The sequence below is a fragment of the Furipterus horrens genome, unplaced genomic scaffold (genome assembly GCF_987537825.1).
Source record: "Furipterus horrens unplaced genomic scaffold, mFurHor1.1.pri manual_scaffold_7, whole genome shotgun sequence".
In the NCBI taxonomy this organism is placed as follows: domain Eukaryota; kingdom Metazoa; phylum Chordata; class Mammalia; order Chiroptera; family Furipteridae; genus Furipterus; species Furipterus horrens.
The window spans coordinates 117535433-117551822 of NW_028327177.1; the positions used below are offsets into that span (position 1 = coordinate 117535433).

Below are 16390 nucleotides of genomic sequence, written 5' to 3' on the forward strand. Positions count from 1 at the left end.
GAAAAAGCACTACGTAGAGTACTATAGAAAAACTTAGTAGCAGAGAATAATCAGCCTATTTTAAAATTAAATAACATTTACAACAGGAACAAAAGTTTAAAATATGGATACATTTTACAAAGATGCACAGTGAAATTACAAAATTTGCTGAGAAATTACAAATTACCAAATAAATGGAGAGATATAACTTGTTCATGGATCTGAAGACTCAATATTGTTAAGATATTAATTTTTGCCAACATGATCTATAGATAAACAAAATCCCAATTTCTTTTTTCCCCTACAAATTGACAAGCTGATGCTAAAATTCACATGGAAACACAAAGGACCAAGAATAGCCAAAAAGGTTAAAAGAAAAAGAAAAAAGGTTAGGACACTTAGAGTGTCCTAACAGTCTGGTTGGTACTGGCATTAAGCTAGACAAATACATCAATGGAACATAACAAGGAGTCCATAAATAGATCCTCACATATATAGACAACTGACTTTTGGTAAACGTGCAAAAGCAATTCAATGAAGAAAGAGTAGTACAGCCTTTTAAATAAGTATTTTAATCATTGTATATATCATATCATATATAGAAGTGAACTCTGATATATACCTTGTACCATATACAAATAAGTATTAATTCAACAAAGATTACAGATCTAAATGTGATATTTAAAAGTACAAAACTTCTAGAAGATACAAGGAAGTCTATGTGACATTGAGATAGGTTTTTTTTTTTAGATACAACACCAAACGAAGATCTAAAGAGGAACGTGATAAATTGGACATCATCAAAATTTAAAACTTCTGCCTTTCAAAAACAAATCTTAAGAGGAAAATACAGCCACAGACCGAGGACCTGCAACCAGAATATGTAAAGAACTCTCAAAACTCAAGAAAACAATCCCCAATAAGAAAAATAAACTAGCAAAACACTTGAGAAGACATTTCACTAGAGAAGATATACAGATTGCTAAGCAGCATACAAAAAGATGATCAACATCATTAGTTATCACAGAAATGCAAATGAAAACCACAATGAAATACACTGTGAGATACATATCTCTTAGGAGTGTCTAGGATGAGAAAAGACCGATCATATCAAATATTGGTGAGGATGTGGAAAAACCGGAGTTCTCATATTCTGTTGGTGGTAATGTATATATGAATGGTACAATCACTCTGAAAACTGTTGCAGCGTCGTAAAAAGTTAAACATATACCTACCATACGGTGGAACCAGATCACCACTAGATAATTACTCAAGAAAAAGGAAAACATTTGTTCATACAAAAACTTGTATACAAATGTTCACAGTAGCTTTATTTGTAACAGATGAAAAAGGGAAAAAACTCAAATAACTATCAATTGGTAGGCTAGTATAAAAACAAATTGTATATACTGATACAATGAAATCCTACTGAGGTTATTTACATGCACTCCGTGCAAACAGAAAGGAACGAACTACCAATACATGGCACAACATGGATGAATCTCAAGATAATTATGGTTTGGAAAAAAGCTACACAAAAGGACATATTGGGTAATTACATTTATATAAAACTACAGAAAATACAAATTAATGTATAGTGACATAAAGTAGATGAGAAGTTAGGGGCAAATAAGACCTACCTATCAGATTATTTAACTTCAGCTCAGTCTAAAATTTAGGACATAACTTATGGCATTTCTTGCTATACTACATGACTATCATTTTTATTTATATATAATAAAATCATCAGGATTATTTGATTTCTAGGAAAAATACCATTGTTTAACCAACATTAATGTATATATACATGTCCACTAACATTGCTTCAAACAAAAAATGTAGAGGACATTTAGTCAATTTGGGAAGATCATAATATATTAAATAATCATAATAAATATAAACATTCTAAAATTTCTGCTTATGCACTGAAGCAGAATTTTTGTTTGCTTGGTGAAAACAACCCATTTATTACCGATTAACAAGACTTATTTACTTAACTAGGTCTAAGAGAAGACCTGGTTAAATAAATTATGTTATAAACACCTAAACTAAAACAATGTGGCTATAGAGAAGAACGAGGAAGCTCTCTATATATCAATATGCAGGACAAGTTCCCAAAATATATTGGGGATGAAAAAAGAAGATGCAGGACACATATATGCTAAGTAAGAAACTATACATGAATGGAATAAAAAAATGAGTTACCATCAGTTTCTAGCTGCAAAAACAGCTGGTTTCAAACTCACAGATACAAACAGAGTGGTGGTTACCACTGGGGAGAGGATGGGAGAGGAGAATGAGGGGATAGGGGGTGAAATACAGGGTGACCAAAGGAGACTAGACTTTGGGTGGGGAGTGCACAATAGAGTATACAGATGTTGGACTATAAAGCTGTATACCTGAAATTTACATTTGTTATTAACCAATGTTGCTCCAATAAATTTAATTAAAAAGCAAACAAACAAAAACACTCATCTGGTTTCACGAGATAATACACTCTTTGTTTCAGGACCACCACATAGCCATTTAGTTACAATGATGAACTATACACTTGTTTATAGATATTAGGAGAAAACTAAATGTCGGTGAAGAAAAAATTTTAAATATTGGGCTGAAATCTAGAAGCATTGGCAAGAATAAAAGAGAGGTGCCATTTCTAGACATGAAGAAACTATAGGGAAATTCTCTCTTGGCAGGAAGCTGAGTTGGTTCTCTCTTCTTTATTACCCTTTCTACTCCATGCTACATGGAAGCCAGCCAGAAGATGAGTGGGTACACCTGAGATGGGGCTGGAGGGTTGTGGGCTCCAATACCAATTTCTGTGGGTAGCTCAAAAGACAAGTGGACAGCTACAGTCCATGTCAGAGCACCTGCCCCTACACAGCTTATCCTCCACAGAAGGCGGAGGTTGGTGGTTAATGGTAACAGCCAGTCCTTGCAACTGACTGGCCTGCATAAATCCCTCCAACTGATCTGCCAAAAACAACCAAGGCTCAACTATAAGAGGGGGAGGTGTACTCAGCCCACCTTGAATACTCAGATTGGGTGACAGGGGAGGCTCTGCCACTGGATCCTATAGGACACCTACTACATTAGGCCATACTACCGAGACATGGAGTCAAAGCAGCTCTACCCAACACATAGAAACAAAGACAGGGAGGCTGCCAAATTGAGGAGACAAAGACATATGGCTCACATGAAAGAACAGAACAAACCCCAGAAAAAGAACTAAACAGAATGAAGACAGCCAGCCTTTCAGATGCAGAGTTCAAAACATTGGTGATCGGGATGTTCAGAGAAATGATTGAGTACGGCCACAAAATAAAGGAAGAAGTGAAGGTTATACAAAGTGAAATAAAGAAAAATACACAGGGAACCAACAGTGATGGGAAGAAAGCTGGGATTCAAATAGATGATTTGGAACATAGGAAGAAATAAACATTTACCCAGAACAGAAAGAAGGAACAGAATTGAAAATAATAAGGAGAGGATTAGGAACCTCTGAGACAACTTTAAATGTACCAACATCCGAATCATAGGGGTGAGAGAAAGAGAAGAGGAAGAGCAAGAAACTGAAAACTTATTTGAAAAAATAATGAAGAAAAACCTTCCCAATTTGGCAAAGGAAATAAGACATACAAGTCCAGGAAGCACAGAGTCCCAAACAAGCTAGACCCAAAGAGGACCACACTAAGACGCATCATAATTAAAATGCAGAAGGTTACAGATAAAGAGAGAATCTTAAAAGCAGCAAGAGAAAAGCAGGTAGTTATCTACAAAGAAGTTCCCATAAAACTGTCAGTAATTTCTCAAAAGAAACTTTGCAGGCAGAAGGGGCTGGCAAGAAGTATTCCAAGTGATTGAAAGCAAGGACCTACAATCAAAATTATTCTATCCAGCAAAGCATTCGTTTAGAATGGAAGGGCAGATAAAGTGCTTCCCAGGTAAAGCTAAAGGAATTCATCATCACCAAGCTATTATCACATAAAATGTTAAAGGGATTTATGTAAGAAAAAGATCAAAATTATGAACATTAAAGTGACAACAAACTCAGAACTATCAACAACTCAATCTAAAAAATAAAAACAAAAACAAAAATAAGCAAGCAAACAACCAGAACAGGAACAGAATCATAGGTACAGAGATCATTTGGAGGGTTATCAGCAGGGAGGGAGAAGAGGGGGAAAGGAGGAAAAGGTACAGGGATTAAGAAGCATAATTGGTAGGTACAAAATAGACAGGGGGATGTTAAGAATAGTATAGAAAATGGAGAAGCCAAAGAGTTTATATGCATGACCCATGGACATGAACTAAGGGATGGGGGGATTGCTGGACAGTAGGGGGGTACTGGGAGTAGGGCAAAGGGGGAAAATTGGGATGACTGTAATAGCATTATCAATAAAATATACTTTAAAAAAAAGAAATGATGGCTAAAAGTAAGTAATGAAATGAATCTGTAAGTATATGCTAAAAATCATAAAAGTTACAGAGCAGAGAGGTAACACTAGCTATAACATAAACAACAGCTTCAAAGACCATCACAGCAAAATAACTGATGCTCAAAAATGATTCTGAATAAAATTTTTTAAATTTAGGAAAATTTAATTAACATAGGAAAAAAAGCAGCATTGGCTATAATGAGACTTATAATGATGGACAAATTAACTATCATAGTTAAGCAGGATTATAGTTCAAATTTTGTCGCCAAGTTAAGACTGGTTAGCACTATTTAAAACACACACACACAACTAGAGTTAAACAGAGCAGTAAGCTGTTTTCTTCCTTTAAGTCTGTTTTGCCTATCCTAAGAAAAATCGACTGTCCAGAATATCTCAGTTAGGTACAGTAACCAAACACTTCACATAAACTAAAAAAATTAATCCACCATTTAAAAGTAAAATACCTTTTATATCTACTTAACATTAAGCAGTCACGGTAATGCTGTATGAAAGAGGGGAAGAAAGATGAGAGTTCAAGATGAGCTTTCAGGGTAGGGTTTTCTTAGAATTACCAATCCTTTCTAGGTCATCTGTTTTTGTGTTGCTATAGTGACCTTATGAATCATGATCTTCCCCTACCCTCCATAGTTCAGAGGACTAAATTATGAAAAATGTACTGAGAACATGTTTAAAGTAAACACATATACATTGATGAATTTGATATTATAATAAATTATATATTTTCAGTCTCAATTTAGTAAATTAAAGAAACTAATGGTCACAGGAAAACATATCCAGAAAGGAAATTATCCTAACTACTCTTTCTAAAACTCACTCTCATGCCAGTTCTGAATGTTAAAACACAGTATCTTTAAATTCGGAGACTTTTCAGACAATAGGTCTTTCTTTAGTGAGAATCTCAAACAGATGGGTCTTTGTGTATAATGCTTATAAGGGTTATTTACAGAAAGAAAAATTGATCTTATTATCAAGTTAGATATAACATAAATGTAATAAAACTCTTTTACTTTGAGTTCACAAAAAGAACCCTCACCTGAAATGTACACAAGTAATGAACAGTGAAGTGTCAAGATGTCTGCAACTTACTTTCAAATGGGATTCAGTAGAATGAATATACACATATGTAAAAAATATATACAATCTGTGTAAATCTGAGAAAGTAAATGTGGCAAAATGTACTATTTTTTTTTTGACATTTCTATTAAAATTTTTAAAGTAAAAAGCCAGGGGAACAATGGCCCCTCATTGGCTCCTAATTCTCTTGTACCTGAGTCATTACCCTGAAAACATAACCAGTCCCTTCCCTGTTCTGCCTCGACACTTCTAACCTCATTTAAAACTGTTACAGAATTGTGTTACATCTTTTAAACAAAAATCATAACTCTAAAAGAGTTTTTAAAAGGAGGCTTAAAGACAGGTATCAGTGAATTAATTGTTTTACCTGGAAGTTAACATCTTCTTTCTTAAATATTAGTGCTCGAACTTCATCAGGATCTCCATTAAATATAGCTTGCACCAGTGATGGCTAAAATATAAGAGAGTAATAAAAACATTAATCACAGCATATGGTTGATTCTAAAGATAGCTCCATGTAACTTTTAAATCTAAACATTTTCTTCCCTCTAGCAGCAATAGTCACTTGGTGTTTGACATTAACTAAAAGTTTCATGAAGTTAAATCACATGGAAATACCGGATTCCTCCTTGGGGTGGGGGTGGGGTTGGGGGTGCCAGGAAGGCCTAATTTAAAAAAAATTAATTCAAAGTGACCAAAATTAGGCAGTATAATACAAGTGCAAGCCTTTTGTTTATATTATGGTGAAAAATAGCTCCTGCCAAGTACAAAACAAGGGTGAAATCTCCACCTCTACTTGTGCGACACAACTTGTCAAACAAGCAGTCCCCAGTCAATGCTGGGGCCCAGGAGGGAAGACCTCTTTGAAAAGTTCTGTTTGTGGCATCAAAGTAACTTGCATTGGTCAGCATTACATGTATAAAGATATAAATCTAAAGAAAGAAAGAAAAGCTGGCAATTGATGAAAACCACTACCATTCAAAGACCAAAAAATACTGTATACCTGAATAACATGAAGAGGCAAACATGTGTGAGTCTAAATATAACAATTTCTCAATCAACGACATAGCCTCTCTGATAAGGTATCATATTATACCAGTCAAACAAGAAGCCAATTAACAACAGCATTGAGAATAAGGTTAAGGATAAAATCTGATTCTTTTCCTATAGAAGTCTTGCAGTGTAAATACACAAAATTCATTACAGAAAATGCTGTACCTAGGTATTGCTGGCAGCAGTCAACCTTTCCTGAAACACAGAGTTCCTCACTTTTGTTACATCAGTTTTTAAAACTACAAAATGAAAACAGAAATGTGATTGCTGTAGCTACTATTGTCAAATTATTTTTAAAGTCTTAAAGAGATTCAGAGATAGCAAGTAAAGTCCGAAATGTTATCTAACAGCTGAAAAAGTAAAAATCAGAAACGTATGCATTTTATATACAATATTGTATCATATCTATACATCTATATTGCTTTTATTTGGGTTTTAATAAAACTAGTGGAAACTAACTTATGTTTATTCTTAAAAATAAAATTTACCCTACTTCAGTAGAATACAGTAAACATAAATGCTTATATCTTACCAATACATTTCCAGAAGGTGATGTATATAGGGTTTTATTTTCCTGTGGCAATTTAGAAATGAATGCAGGAGATTCATCTTCTACCTCCTCCAAAACAACAATACACACTCGACTCATTCGCTCTTCTAAAATACTAAATTCCAAGCTATGTGAAAAAAGTCACAGTTGGAAGAGCACAAGTAGTTTTTCCTCCTCTTCTGTATGACACTTAGAATCATTCTCTGTACAGCGCAGTTGGTTTTTTCAAGTTAGTAAGTACTACCGGAAAAACTGAAGTTTAAAATTATGACTACATAACTTATAACTTCCTAAAACCAACAAAATTCTGTTATTTTCTGTTGAGTTTTTGCAATATTTAAAAGAAATTTCACATCAATATGTCAATTAACTAAAAATGAGTCCAGTACAAGCTATTTAAAAGTATCTCTCCCCTACCAAAATTTCTATCTCACAGAAATTTACTTGCATAAAAAAGATCATTGTTTTGTGTAACAACACCATTCGATGCAGAATGAAATGAGAAACAACTGCGGTGGCAGAGATAATTACAGCTATACCCACTCTTGCCTGCAAGGTCATATAGTTACCAGTAGCTGGCTTGCTTATAATTGGAAAAAAAAAAAATCTCACTATTCTGTTTCCACTTCTAATTTGTCTTCATTTCTTCGGCTTCACTGGCTTCATGCAGATACTATCCAGAAAAAAATAAAAAAAATAACCACATCTAGAGCTCGGCACAAATTTTAAAAATGCAGCTTAGAGGTTGACAATTCTTTCTGTTTGCTAAAGGAAAAAAAACAACAAAAAACACAACACTCTGCATTAATAGCAAAGCTGCAGTACATTAACATTCGATGAGTCAGACCACAAGAGACAATAGGACTCTTGGTACTAGACTACAGCTTGATTAATCCAGATATTCCATATAAGAGAAGAAACACAGATAGCTTTATTCCCATCGACAGCATAAGCAAGGCAGAGCGTTCATTCTTTCTTCATCAGGCAGTTGTCCGTGGCTGCTCCAGCAAAAGGGCACAGGCACCAGGCAGAAATGGTGTTAGCAGGGAATCCTAATAGAACAGGCAGGCCGCGAAGGAATTAGAAGGCATCTGAGCTCAAATTACTGCTTCAGGCATTTTCATTAAAAAAAAAAAAAAAAAAAAACAGAAAACCCCAGTAGTTTATCATTCCAGTGTTTCCTTTGATCTCCACATGAATACAGCTTCCATTAAATAGTCTTCATTCAGAGGAAGAAACAGCAGACTGTGCATCTTCTTTGAGCCAACTACTTTATTCAATCATCTGCCTCTGTGCCAATAGTTTCCTTCCACTGTGAAAACCGCTACAGTTATCCTTTTCAGTAGATTTCAGATTCTTTCCTGGTACTCAGATGATCTTGCAAAACGCCACTGACACCTCCAAACGAGTAGGTCGTCAGAAAATATCTACAGAACCTCAGGATTGGCCCCACAGAAGCATTCCAACTGAATAGTAAAGACTGCAGAACCGCAGGATGAAATGCCTAGTAATGCTCACATGTTACACTTACCAGAGATCTGAGCTACTGCTCGGGATGTAACTTCCTCTAGAAGCAGAAAAAAATAGTGCATTTGACTGCCTTCACAATTAGGAGGTTCATGCCAGTTCTGTGACTAATCCAGATGAAACTGAAAAATTCTATAACTGAAAAATGAGTGCGCTTTTAACATTTTCCACTAAAAGCCACAAGGAAATCTGGTGTACTGCCTCTGCTGACTAACACTGGTTTTAGCAAGTAAACAATTCCAAGCAGCTTAACTGTTTTTATATGTTACAATGTAGCAAATGTTTAACCCTATAATGACAGCTGCATTAAGAATATCTGCAGGGAATCTATGAGAATTAGAAATGAAGGAGAAATATTTTATGAGTATATGAAAACCATGAACCTAAGGTTTTATTCTTATTAAGACCATTTAAAATCAACCACATGTATGTTATTTTTAAGGATGCAAAGTATAAGATTTACTAACAATTTCTAAGTCGTGGAATTTAATCAAGTCATATTTTTAAAGAAAATAAAAAATAAAAATTTCATAATACAGAAATCCTAACTCAAATTCTATGGATCATTTGAATTTTCATCAAAGAAATTAAATAATTCTACCTTCCCCTCTGGAAATGGAATAAAGTCTTAAAGTCTGTTAAAAGTCCCTGGTACTGAATTATCTATGTTAAAGGCAAAGGCTAACACAAAGAAAGCAAAGAATCTCTTCTCCCTATAACTTAATATTCCCAAAGCTAAAACTACTGATTAGTTAGCTTTCTCCCCCCATTTTTTTTGGTTTACTTAACATGGGGTTATTTCCCCACAGAAAAATTAACCAAAGAAAAAAAAATTACCATGGTTCCCCTTCAATCTTTTTCCTTCTATGAACTAGCATTTTTATTAATAAACATGTTATTTTGAACATTTATAATGTGCTAGGGTGATGTATGTTTATCATTTATTACTCACAATAACCTTGCTACATTCTATTACAGAGGAAAAAATAGACTCAGAAATTAAGTATTTTATCCAAAGTCATGGAAATTAATATAGAGTTGTGCCTAATTTCAAACACATGCTCTTTCAAATCTATTCTGCTTTCACTGAGTGTATGTACATACACACTATCAAGATCTTTGCAAACTATAATATTAGACTACAAAAGTGATCTTAAAAGACAGGTAACTTATAATGGTTGTGAAAAGTTTGGGTAATGAAGGAATATACTATTTATTGCAATAATATTCCCAAACAAGTTATTTTTTAAATTTTTAATTGAATTTATTGGGGGTGATATTGATTTACAAACAAATTATTTTTAAATGGGTACTTCATAGCTAGTCTTATCACATAAGTTTAAGCCAGTTTACCAATCAAAACATAGGAAAAAAACAACAACCCAGCATGATATAGACAGGAATACAAGAATATAAGAACAAAAACCATTAAATATCAATCTATGAAAAAGTCTATAACCCTATTATAACTGTGCCAAGATACTAAAATATGCTAAAAATTTACATAGTTGTATTTTAAAATATATGAAATGGTTTAAGGACAAATTAAAAACATGCAAATACTGTGACATACAAAAATGATGTTAACTACCTTCAGATGACTAAAAGCATCATCTTGATATTTGAAATATCTGAAAACACTATGCTGTAGTACCAATATCCTATATTCTATCTTCTGAGTTTTTCCCCCCTCACCCCAAATAAAATCTTTTTTTTTTAATGCGCAATTTTAGCTTGTTCTAAAGTATCCAATGTATAAATGCACCTAATGAGACTTAAACAGGTACATCTGCTTTTTGTTCTAGGTCAACTTCCACACTTAGGTCTTTCTCAAGCAGAAAACAAACTCCCTGAAGGCAGGGACTGTGTTATATACATATTATTTCCTTCCACTTTCTTCCACCTGTAAATAATTTCACTGAAATGAATTCTATTATATCACAAGAGTGGCAAAATTATAAAACACAATGTGTGGGGGGGGATTCATACACACTCACACACACGCAGTTTAATCACAAAACACGAGAGGCATCACATGCAAAATGAGTTTTGTACTCCTAGTAGGTGAGCAACTTAAACATAGAGGTTGACAGGATATAAAACAATGATACTGGATGACAGCCAAAACTAAGGGCTCATTCTAATTCCATTATTTATTAGTTGTGTCTTTGGGTAAGGCTACTTAAATTCCCAGAGTCTAAATTTCTTCACAGTTATAAAATAATAATAATCTCCAGAGATTTTTATCTAGAAGAAATACTGTAATAGCAGTGACTGAGAATGTAGGTTTATAGCTAAACTGCTTGTATTATAAACCAGCTTCCCACCAACAAACATAACCTTGTTGCCTTGAGCAGGTTACTTAACCTCTCTGTGAATAATTTCAACAACATTTATAAAATAACATTAATAGAATCTACTGTATAGTGTTATTCATAATGAAAAAGATAATCTTATTATTATGGATAATGAAATCTTACTGGTGAGGTGTTTTAGACTGGTGGCTGGGGATCCCATTCAGTTAAATTGCTAAATCCCCACCATTTTCAGGTCTCTTGAGAAACTGACTGCAAGAAAGTAGTCTTACACTCCAATAACCAGACAAGAGTTTACTACTTGTTACTGGAGTGAGGGAGCAGGAAACTTAGGCAAGAAGTAGAACTACAGGATTTTTCCACTATTTCAGATTCACTGTACTTTACAGTCTAGGGAAAGAGAAAGGGTAAAAAGTACTGGCCCATGATATACTAAGTAAGCAAAGTCAGATGAAAATACTAAGAGATAAATATTTCAGTATTTTTTATTATTTAACAGCACCATCCAACACTGTTTTCTATCTTCTAAATAAGATAGGCACCAAACCTCAAGGAACTCACACCTTGTAAAAGAGGTTGTTAAGTATTTAAGAAATTAGGAATGAAGAAAGTACTTACGATAACAAATTACTGACAAAGGTTGTGCAAGTTAAGTTCAACATTGTTTACTGCTGTTGTTTTTCAGTTGAAAAACAGTAAGGAATTGTGGTTTTTTCTTGAGGTACTTACTTATTTAGGCCAAATTAGATTATGTGTTTAGTAAACCAACAATTTCAACAATCCTCAAAACTTTCATAATCGCCCTGTTCTTTAATCCTATCAAAAGCTTACTCCTAACTCTTCACAGAACCAAGTAATTGTAAGGTATGTTTAAACCTTCATTTACTGATAAAAATTTAATGTCCTAAAAGATTATTTTAGGTTCCTAATTTTGTTGCACTGGAATTTCTTTTTTTGACACAAATTATTTTTCCTTTCTGCATAGAGATTCAATCCAAAACTCAACTTATCTCTTGCAAATCTGTGAATCCACAGAATAAAATATTTTCGTCAAGATTAAGCGAGTACTGCCCTGGCTGCTGTGGCTTAGTGGATTGAGCGTTGGCCTTTGAGCCAAGTGTTGCTGGTTAGATTCCCAGTCAGGGCACATGACTAGGTTGCACGTCATGTCCCCAATTGGGGGCGTAAATGAGAGGCAACCACACAGTGATGTTTCTCACCCTCTCTTTCTCCTTTCCCCTCTCTCTAAAAATAAAATAAACAAACAAACAAACAAAAATACCTGCTCTTCTAAAAAATAAGCAGATCTTCAAAAAAAAAAAATTTAAAAGCTTGTAGTGAAAGACGGTAAGGAAGTGGGTTCAAACTATGTTTCAGAAATATTTCTCATAGCTCAAGAATCCTAAACTATCATCTTGAACTATACGTCATCTGTCCATATACTTTATAAAAGGCTTATGAACAGATTTAAAAGAAAACAAGGTAAAAGGAGAAGAGAGGAAATTAAGAAATTGCTGCTTTCTATGATGTTAGTCAGAATTCCTTGTGATTAGTACAGCCACTGCAAAAACATCACTTACACAGTTGACCCTTGAACAACACGGGTCTGAACTGCACAGGTATACTTACATTTTTTTTTTTTCAATAAATACTGTAAATGTACTTTCTATTCCTTATGATTTTCTTACTCATTTCTCTAGCTTACTTTAGTGTAAGAATACAGTATATAATAAATGTAACGTACAAAGTATGTGTTGATTGACTGTTTATATTATCAGTAAGGCTTCTGGTCAATAATAGGCTATTATTAGTTAAGCTACTAATAGGAGTCAAAAATTATACAGATTTTCAACTGCTCAGGGGAGAGGGAAGGTCATCAACCCAACCCCACATTGTTCATAGGTCAGCTGGATATTTAAAAAATGATGAATTCAAACTCCTTTTAAAGATCATATTTAATTCTCTGCATGTAATATATTTATAACCTGGGCCATTTTAATCTATTTATCCAAAATGGCTGACAACCAATATTACCCGAAGATCTCAAGTGGTTTGACCCAACTGGTATGTTACAGTGGTTACATATAATAACTTATTATTAATCTGATGGGTTCTGTGCAAAAACTGACCTATATTCAGTGTCCAATCTTCCCATCTTCCATTCTATTCTATTAAAATATTCAGTTTTTAGGTAGTAAGTACAGAGCCTTGTAACAAACACTATACTTCTCAGCCTCCCTTGTAGCTGGGAGCCACATGACAAAATTATGACCCGTATTTTAAGTAGAGGTGTTGTGTGGCTTCCAGAAAACTTCTTAAAGGACAAATGTCATATCCATCCTAGTTCCTCGAATAATAGGCTAGAGAGGATACAGGTCCTTGAGGACTGTGAGACAGAACTGCCATAAAAGTCCTGGACTGCCTTCTTCCCAATTTTCATGTTAGAGAGAAATAGTTCTGGCTTGTTGAATCACTGCAATTTTGACTTTCTTTTATTTGGAGACTAAACTAACTCTATGTTATAATCTTACTCTTCCTTTAATCATCAATCAGTGGGTTTATAGCCTTCCAGCCCTATTCTCCCACCCTCTATACTCTAGTACAGTATAGCTACTTAAGTTTTCAACAAATAAAATGAATTAACAAATATCAGCTGCAACAAATTGTAACAGAAACAGTAACTGATCAGAAAATAGCTCAAAGAACAATCTACTATATTATCCTGAGTAAAAGAAGGAAAATTAGAAGAAAAAGGAAACAAACATTTATCACAGATATTCTCCCAAATTCTCTATCACCATATGTGGGTACAATGACCCAATATATATATGGGAAATCAGTAACATCTAGTCAGTTGATGACTCATCCATTATCTGTATTTATTTATCATCTACTATGGGCCAGGATTTCTGCTAGGCTGAAGAAATTAAAATGATGAATAAACAGTCAATCCTTGTTCTAATAGAACTTACATAGAAATAAATATAACTGCAAACTATGATAAACTGCAGAAGAAAAAAAAAATAATTGGAGGGGAAGGAACCAAAGGAAGGTCCATGTGGCCAGAGCAAAACAGTGGGGCAATGGCAAATGTAGCTGGAGAAATAGGTAAGCTCAGATTACACAGAGCCTTGTAAGCTATGTTATAAAGTTTGTATTCTTAATTAACTGATTGAAAATGATTAACACGTCTAAGCAAGGCAGTCACCATGCTTTGATTTAGACTGGATATATAGGACTGAGGGAGAAGAAGGATGTTCACAAAAATTCCCAGGTTTGGACTTAAACAATTAGAGTGTAAGGAATTTGGGCCTTCTTCAGTTTTCAAATTTATATAATGAGGAATATGATTTATTATATCGTGTCTAAGGTCCCTTCAAGCTTTAAATAGGTTTCAAATCTTAATTCAAAGTCCGTATCTTCGCATGAACTGAAAACAAAGTGTTAACAATCCCGAAGTTGCCTAATTCTAGGTGGTGTAAAAAAGTTCCTAAAAGATAGTGAGATTTGGTTCAATCCTCCTCAAACTCTAGTACATTGAAATGATTTAAAACCTTTCAGCAAGAATCTTTTATTTTTTAAATGTTCACCAAAATTATAATAGCAACTGACTCAACATACTCTTAATATTAATGTTTCCATTCTACTATACACACCATTCCAAGAGATTACACAATGTCATATATCATCTTCATCTTCAAAGGCCTTATACAACTAATGATTTTTGAGCAAAACCAAAAACACAAGCAACAAAAGCAAATATAAACAAGTAGTCCCTTGGACTATACTTGCCACTAATTCAGTCATTGGTAAGAATGCAACATATGAATTTATTAATTGTTACTGGTATATAAAGATACCTTCTAATTGTCCATCCTCTAAAATAACCAGTGGCTTTTATAAAGCTATTCATAAACTTCACTGTTGCTATGCCTTCCTCCTCTAATTTACTGGAAGGGTGCTTCCTCAAAGAAACAGGAGGTCTACTAGATAGAAAGTATCAAAATTTACTCCTGATGACTGTATTTTGGAGAAAATGAATAACCCTTTGAGTGCCATGTGTGATTGCTAAAATTCATGTGAGAAATGCCAGGCTATTTTGCTGAGAAATGCAGAGTTTATGAAAAATGTCTATAAAAACATTATTCATAATAGTTCGCTGGAAATTTCATGACATATAGTAAATACATTCTTCTTTTGTGAGCAGTGTTCTTTGATGCAATTCAGCAAAAAATTTATTGCATTAACATTATTTTAACAATTATTTTAGAAAAAATAAGTTATTTCCTTCAATATGGCTTTTGAAGTATAATATATGGCATAATATAAAACCTATGATTATAATTTGAAAAAATACATAGCAACATGGATAACAAGCAAGAATTATGCCAAATACTGCATAAATTTTTGGAAAAGAAAACTTTATAACGTACCAAAAAAAGAACACAAATGGCATTCACACTAGAGACATATATATAGATATCAACAGTGAAAAAGTTTATAAACAAAATGCTAATGCTACACTGTGAAACAACAAAAATGTCCATTAGCAAAAGCTCCCTTATCATGCACACTGCATAGTTTTGACGATTACTGCAAAGATAAATGAAATTGAAAGGACCGTTTAAAATATAAGTAAAAATCATAACAGAATTAATATCTGTATTTGAACAAGCGTAAAAATCCAAAATTTGGATCAACATGAGAAAAAGTTATATCAATGTATAACCTGAGGTACAAAAAAAGAGAACAAAACATAAAATACAAATTATTCCATTCTTATTTACATTTGTAGCCATCGGAAAAAGTTGCTGGGAGCAATGCTGGTGCTTTTGGGAAAATTTGTCAGCGTCACTCACAGCAACGTTGACACTCAAAGGGTTAAAACACTAAAACTACTCACAATATAATAATAATAGTTTAGCTATCCAAAATGCAGGAAAGTGCCATCTAATAGAAGTATAAAGTGAGGCACATATGTAATTCTAAATTTTCTAGCAAATGTTTTAAAATGGTGAAACACATTTTAAACATCAAACACAGTTAGATGCTTGAACAACACAGGATTAGGGGTGCCTAAACCCCCAAGCAGTTGAAAGTCTGAGTATAACTTTGAATTTTCTAAAAATTGAGCCTTCCCTTGGTATTTGCAGGGGATTGGTTCCAGGATCCCTCATGGATACCAAAATCCTCGGATGCTCAAGTCTCCTATATAAAATGGCATAAACAAAGCATACAGTCAGCTTTCTGCATTCGCAAATACTCAATTTAAGATTGAAAATGCTGTTTTTGGCATTGACTGGTGTGGCTCTTTGGATTGGGCATCACCCCACAAACCAAAAGGATGCTGGTTCAATTCCCGGTTAGGGCACATGCCTGACTTATGAGCCAGACCCCTAGCTGGGGGTGTGAGAGAGGTAACCAATCAATGT

General features: G+C 34.0%; 1 protein-coding gene across 6 annotated transcripts in view; it reads right to left on the reverse strand.

The window, feature by feature from the left end:
• The window catches only part of ANKRD28 (ankyrin repeat domain 28), a 180851-nt gene that overhangs the window by 99160 nt on the left and 65301 nt on the right, over nucleotides 1-16390 (reverse strand). For 3 of the 6 annotated variants that reach the window (XM_090284361.1, XM_090284362.1, XM_090284363.1), the window contains one exon: nucleotides 5881-5964. In XM_090284361.1, coding sequence (XP_090140487.1) covers nucleotides 5881-5964 — 84 coding nt within the window. Of the gene's footprint in view, nucleotides 1-5880; nucleotides 5965-7098; nucleotides 7334-16390 lie in introns of those variants that run through there. The other 3 variants (XR_016512417.1, XM_090284360.1, XM_090284364.1) reach the window with 2 other exon arrangements.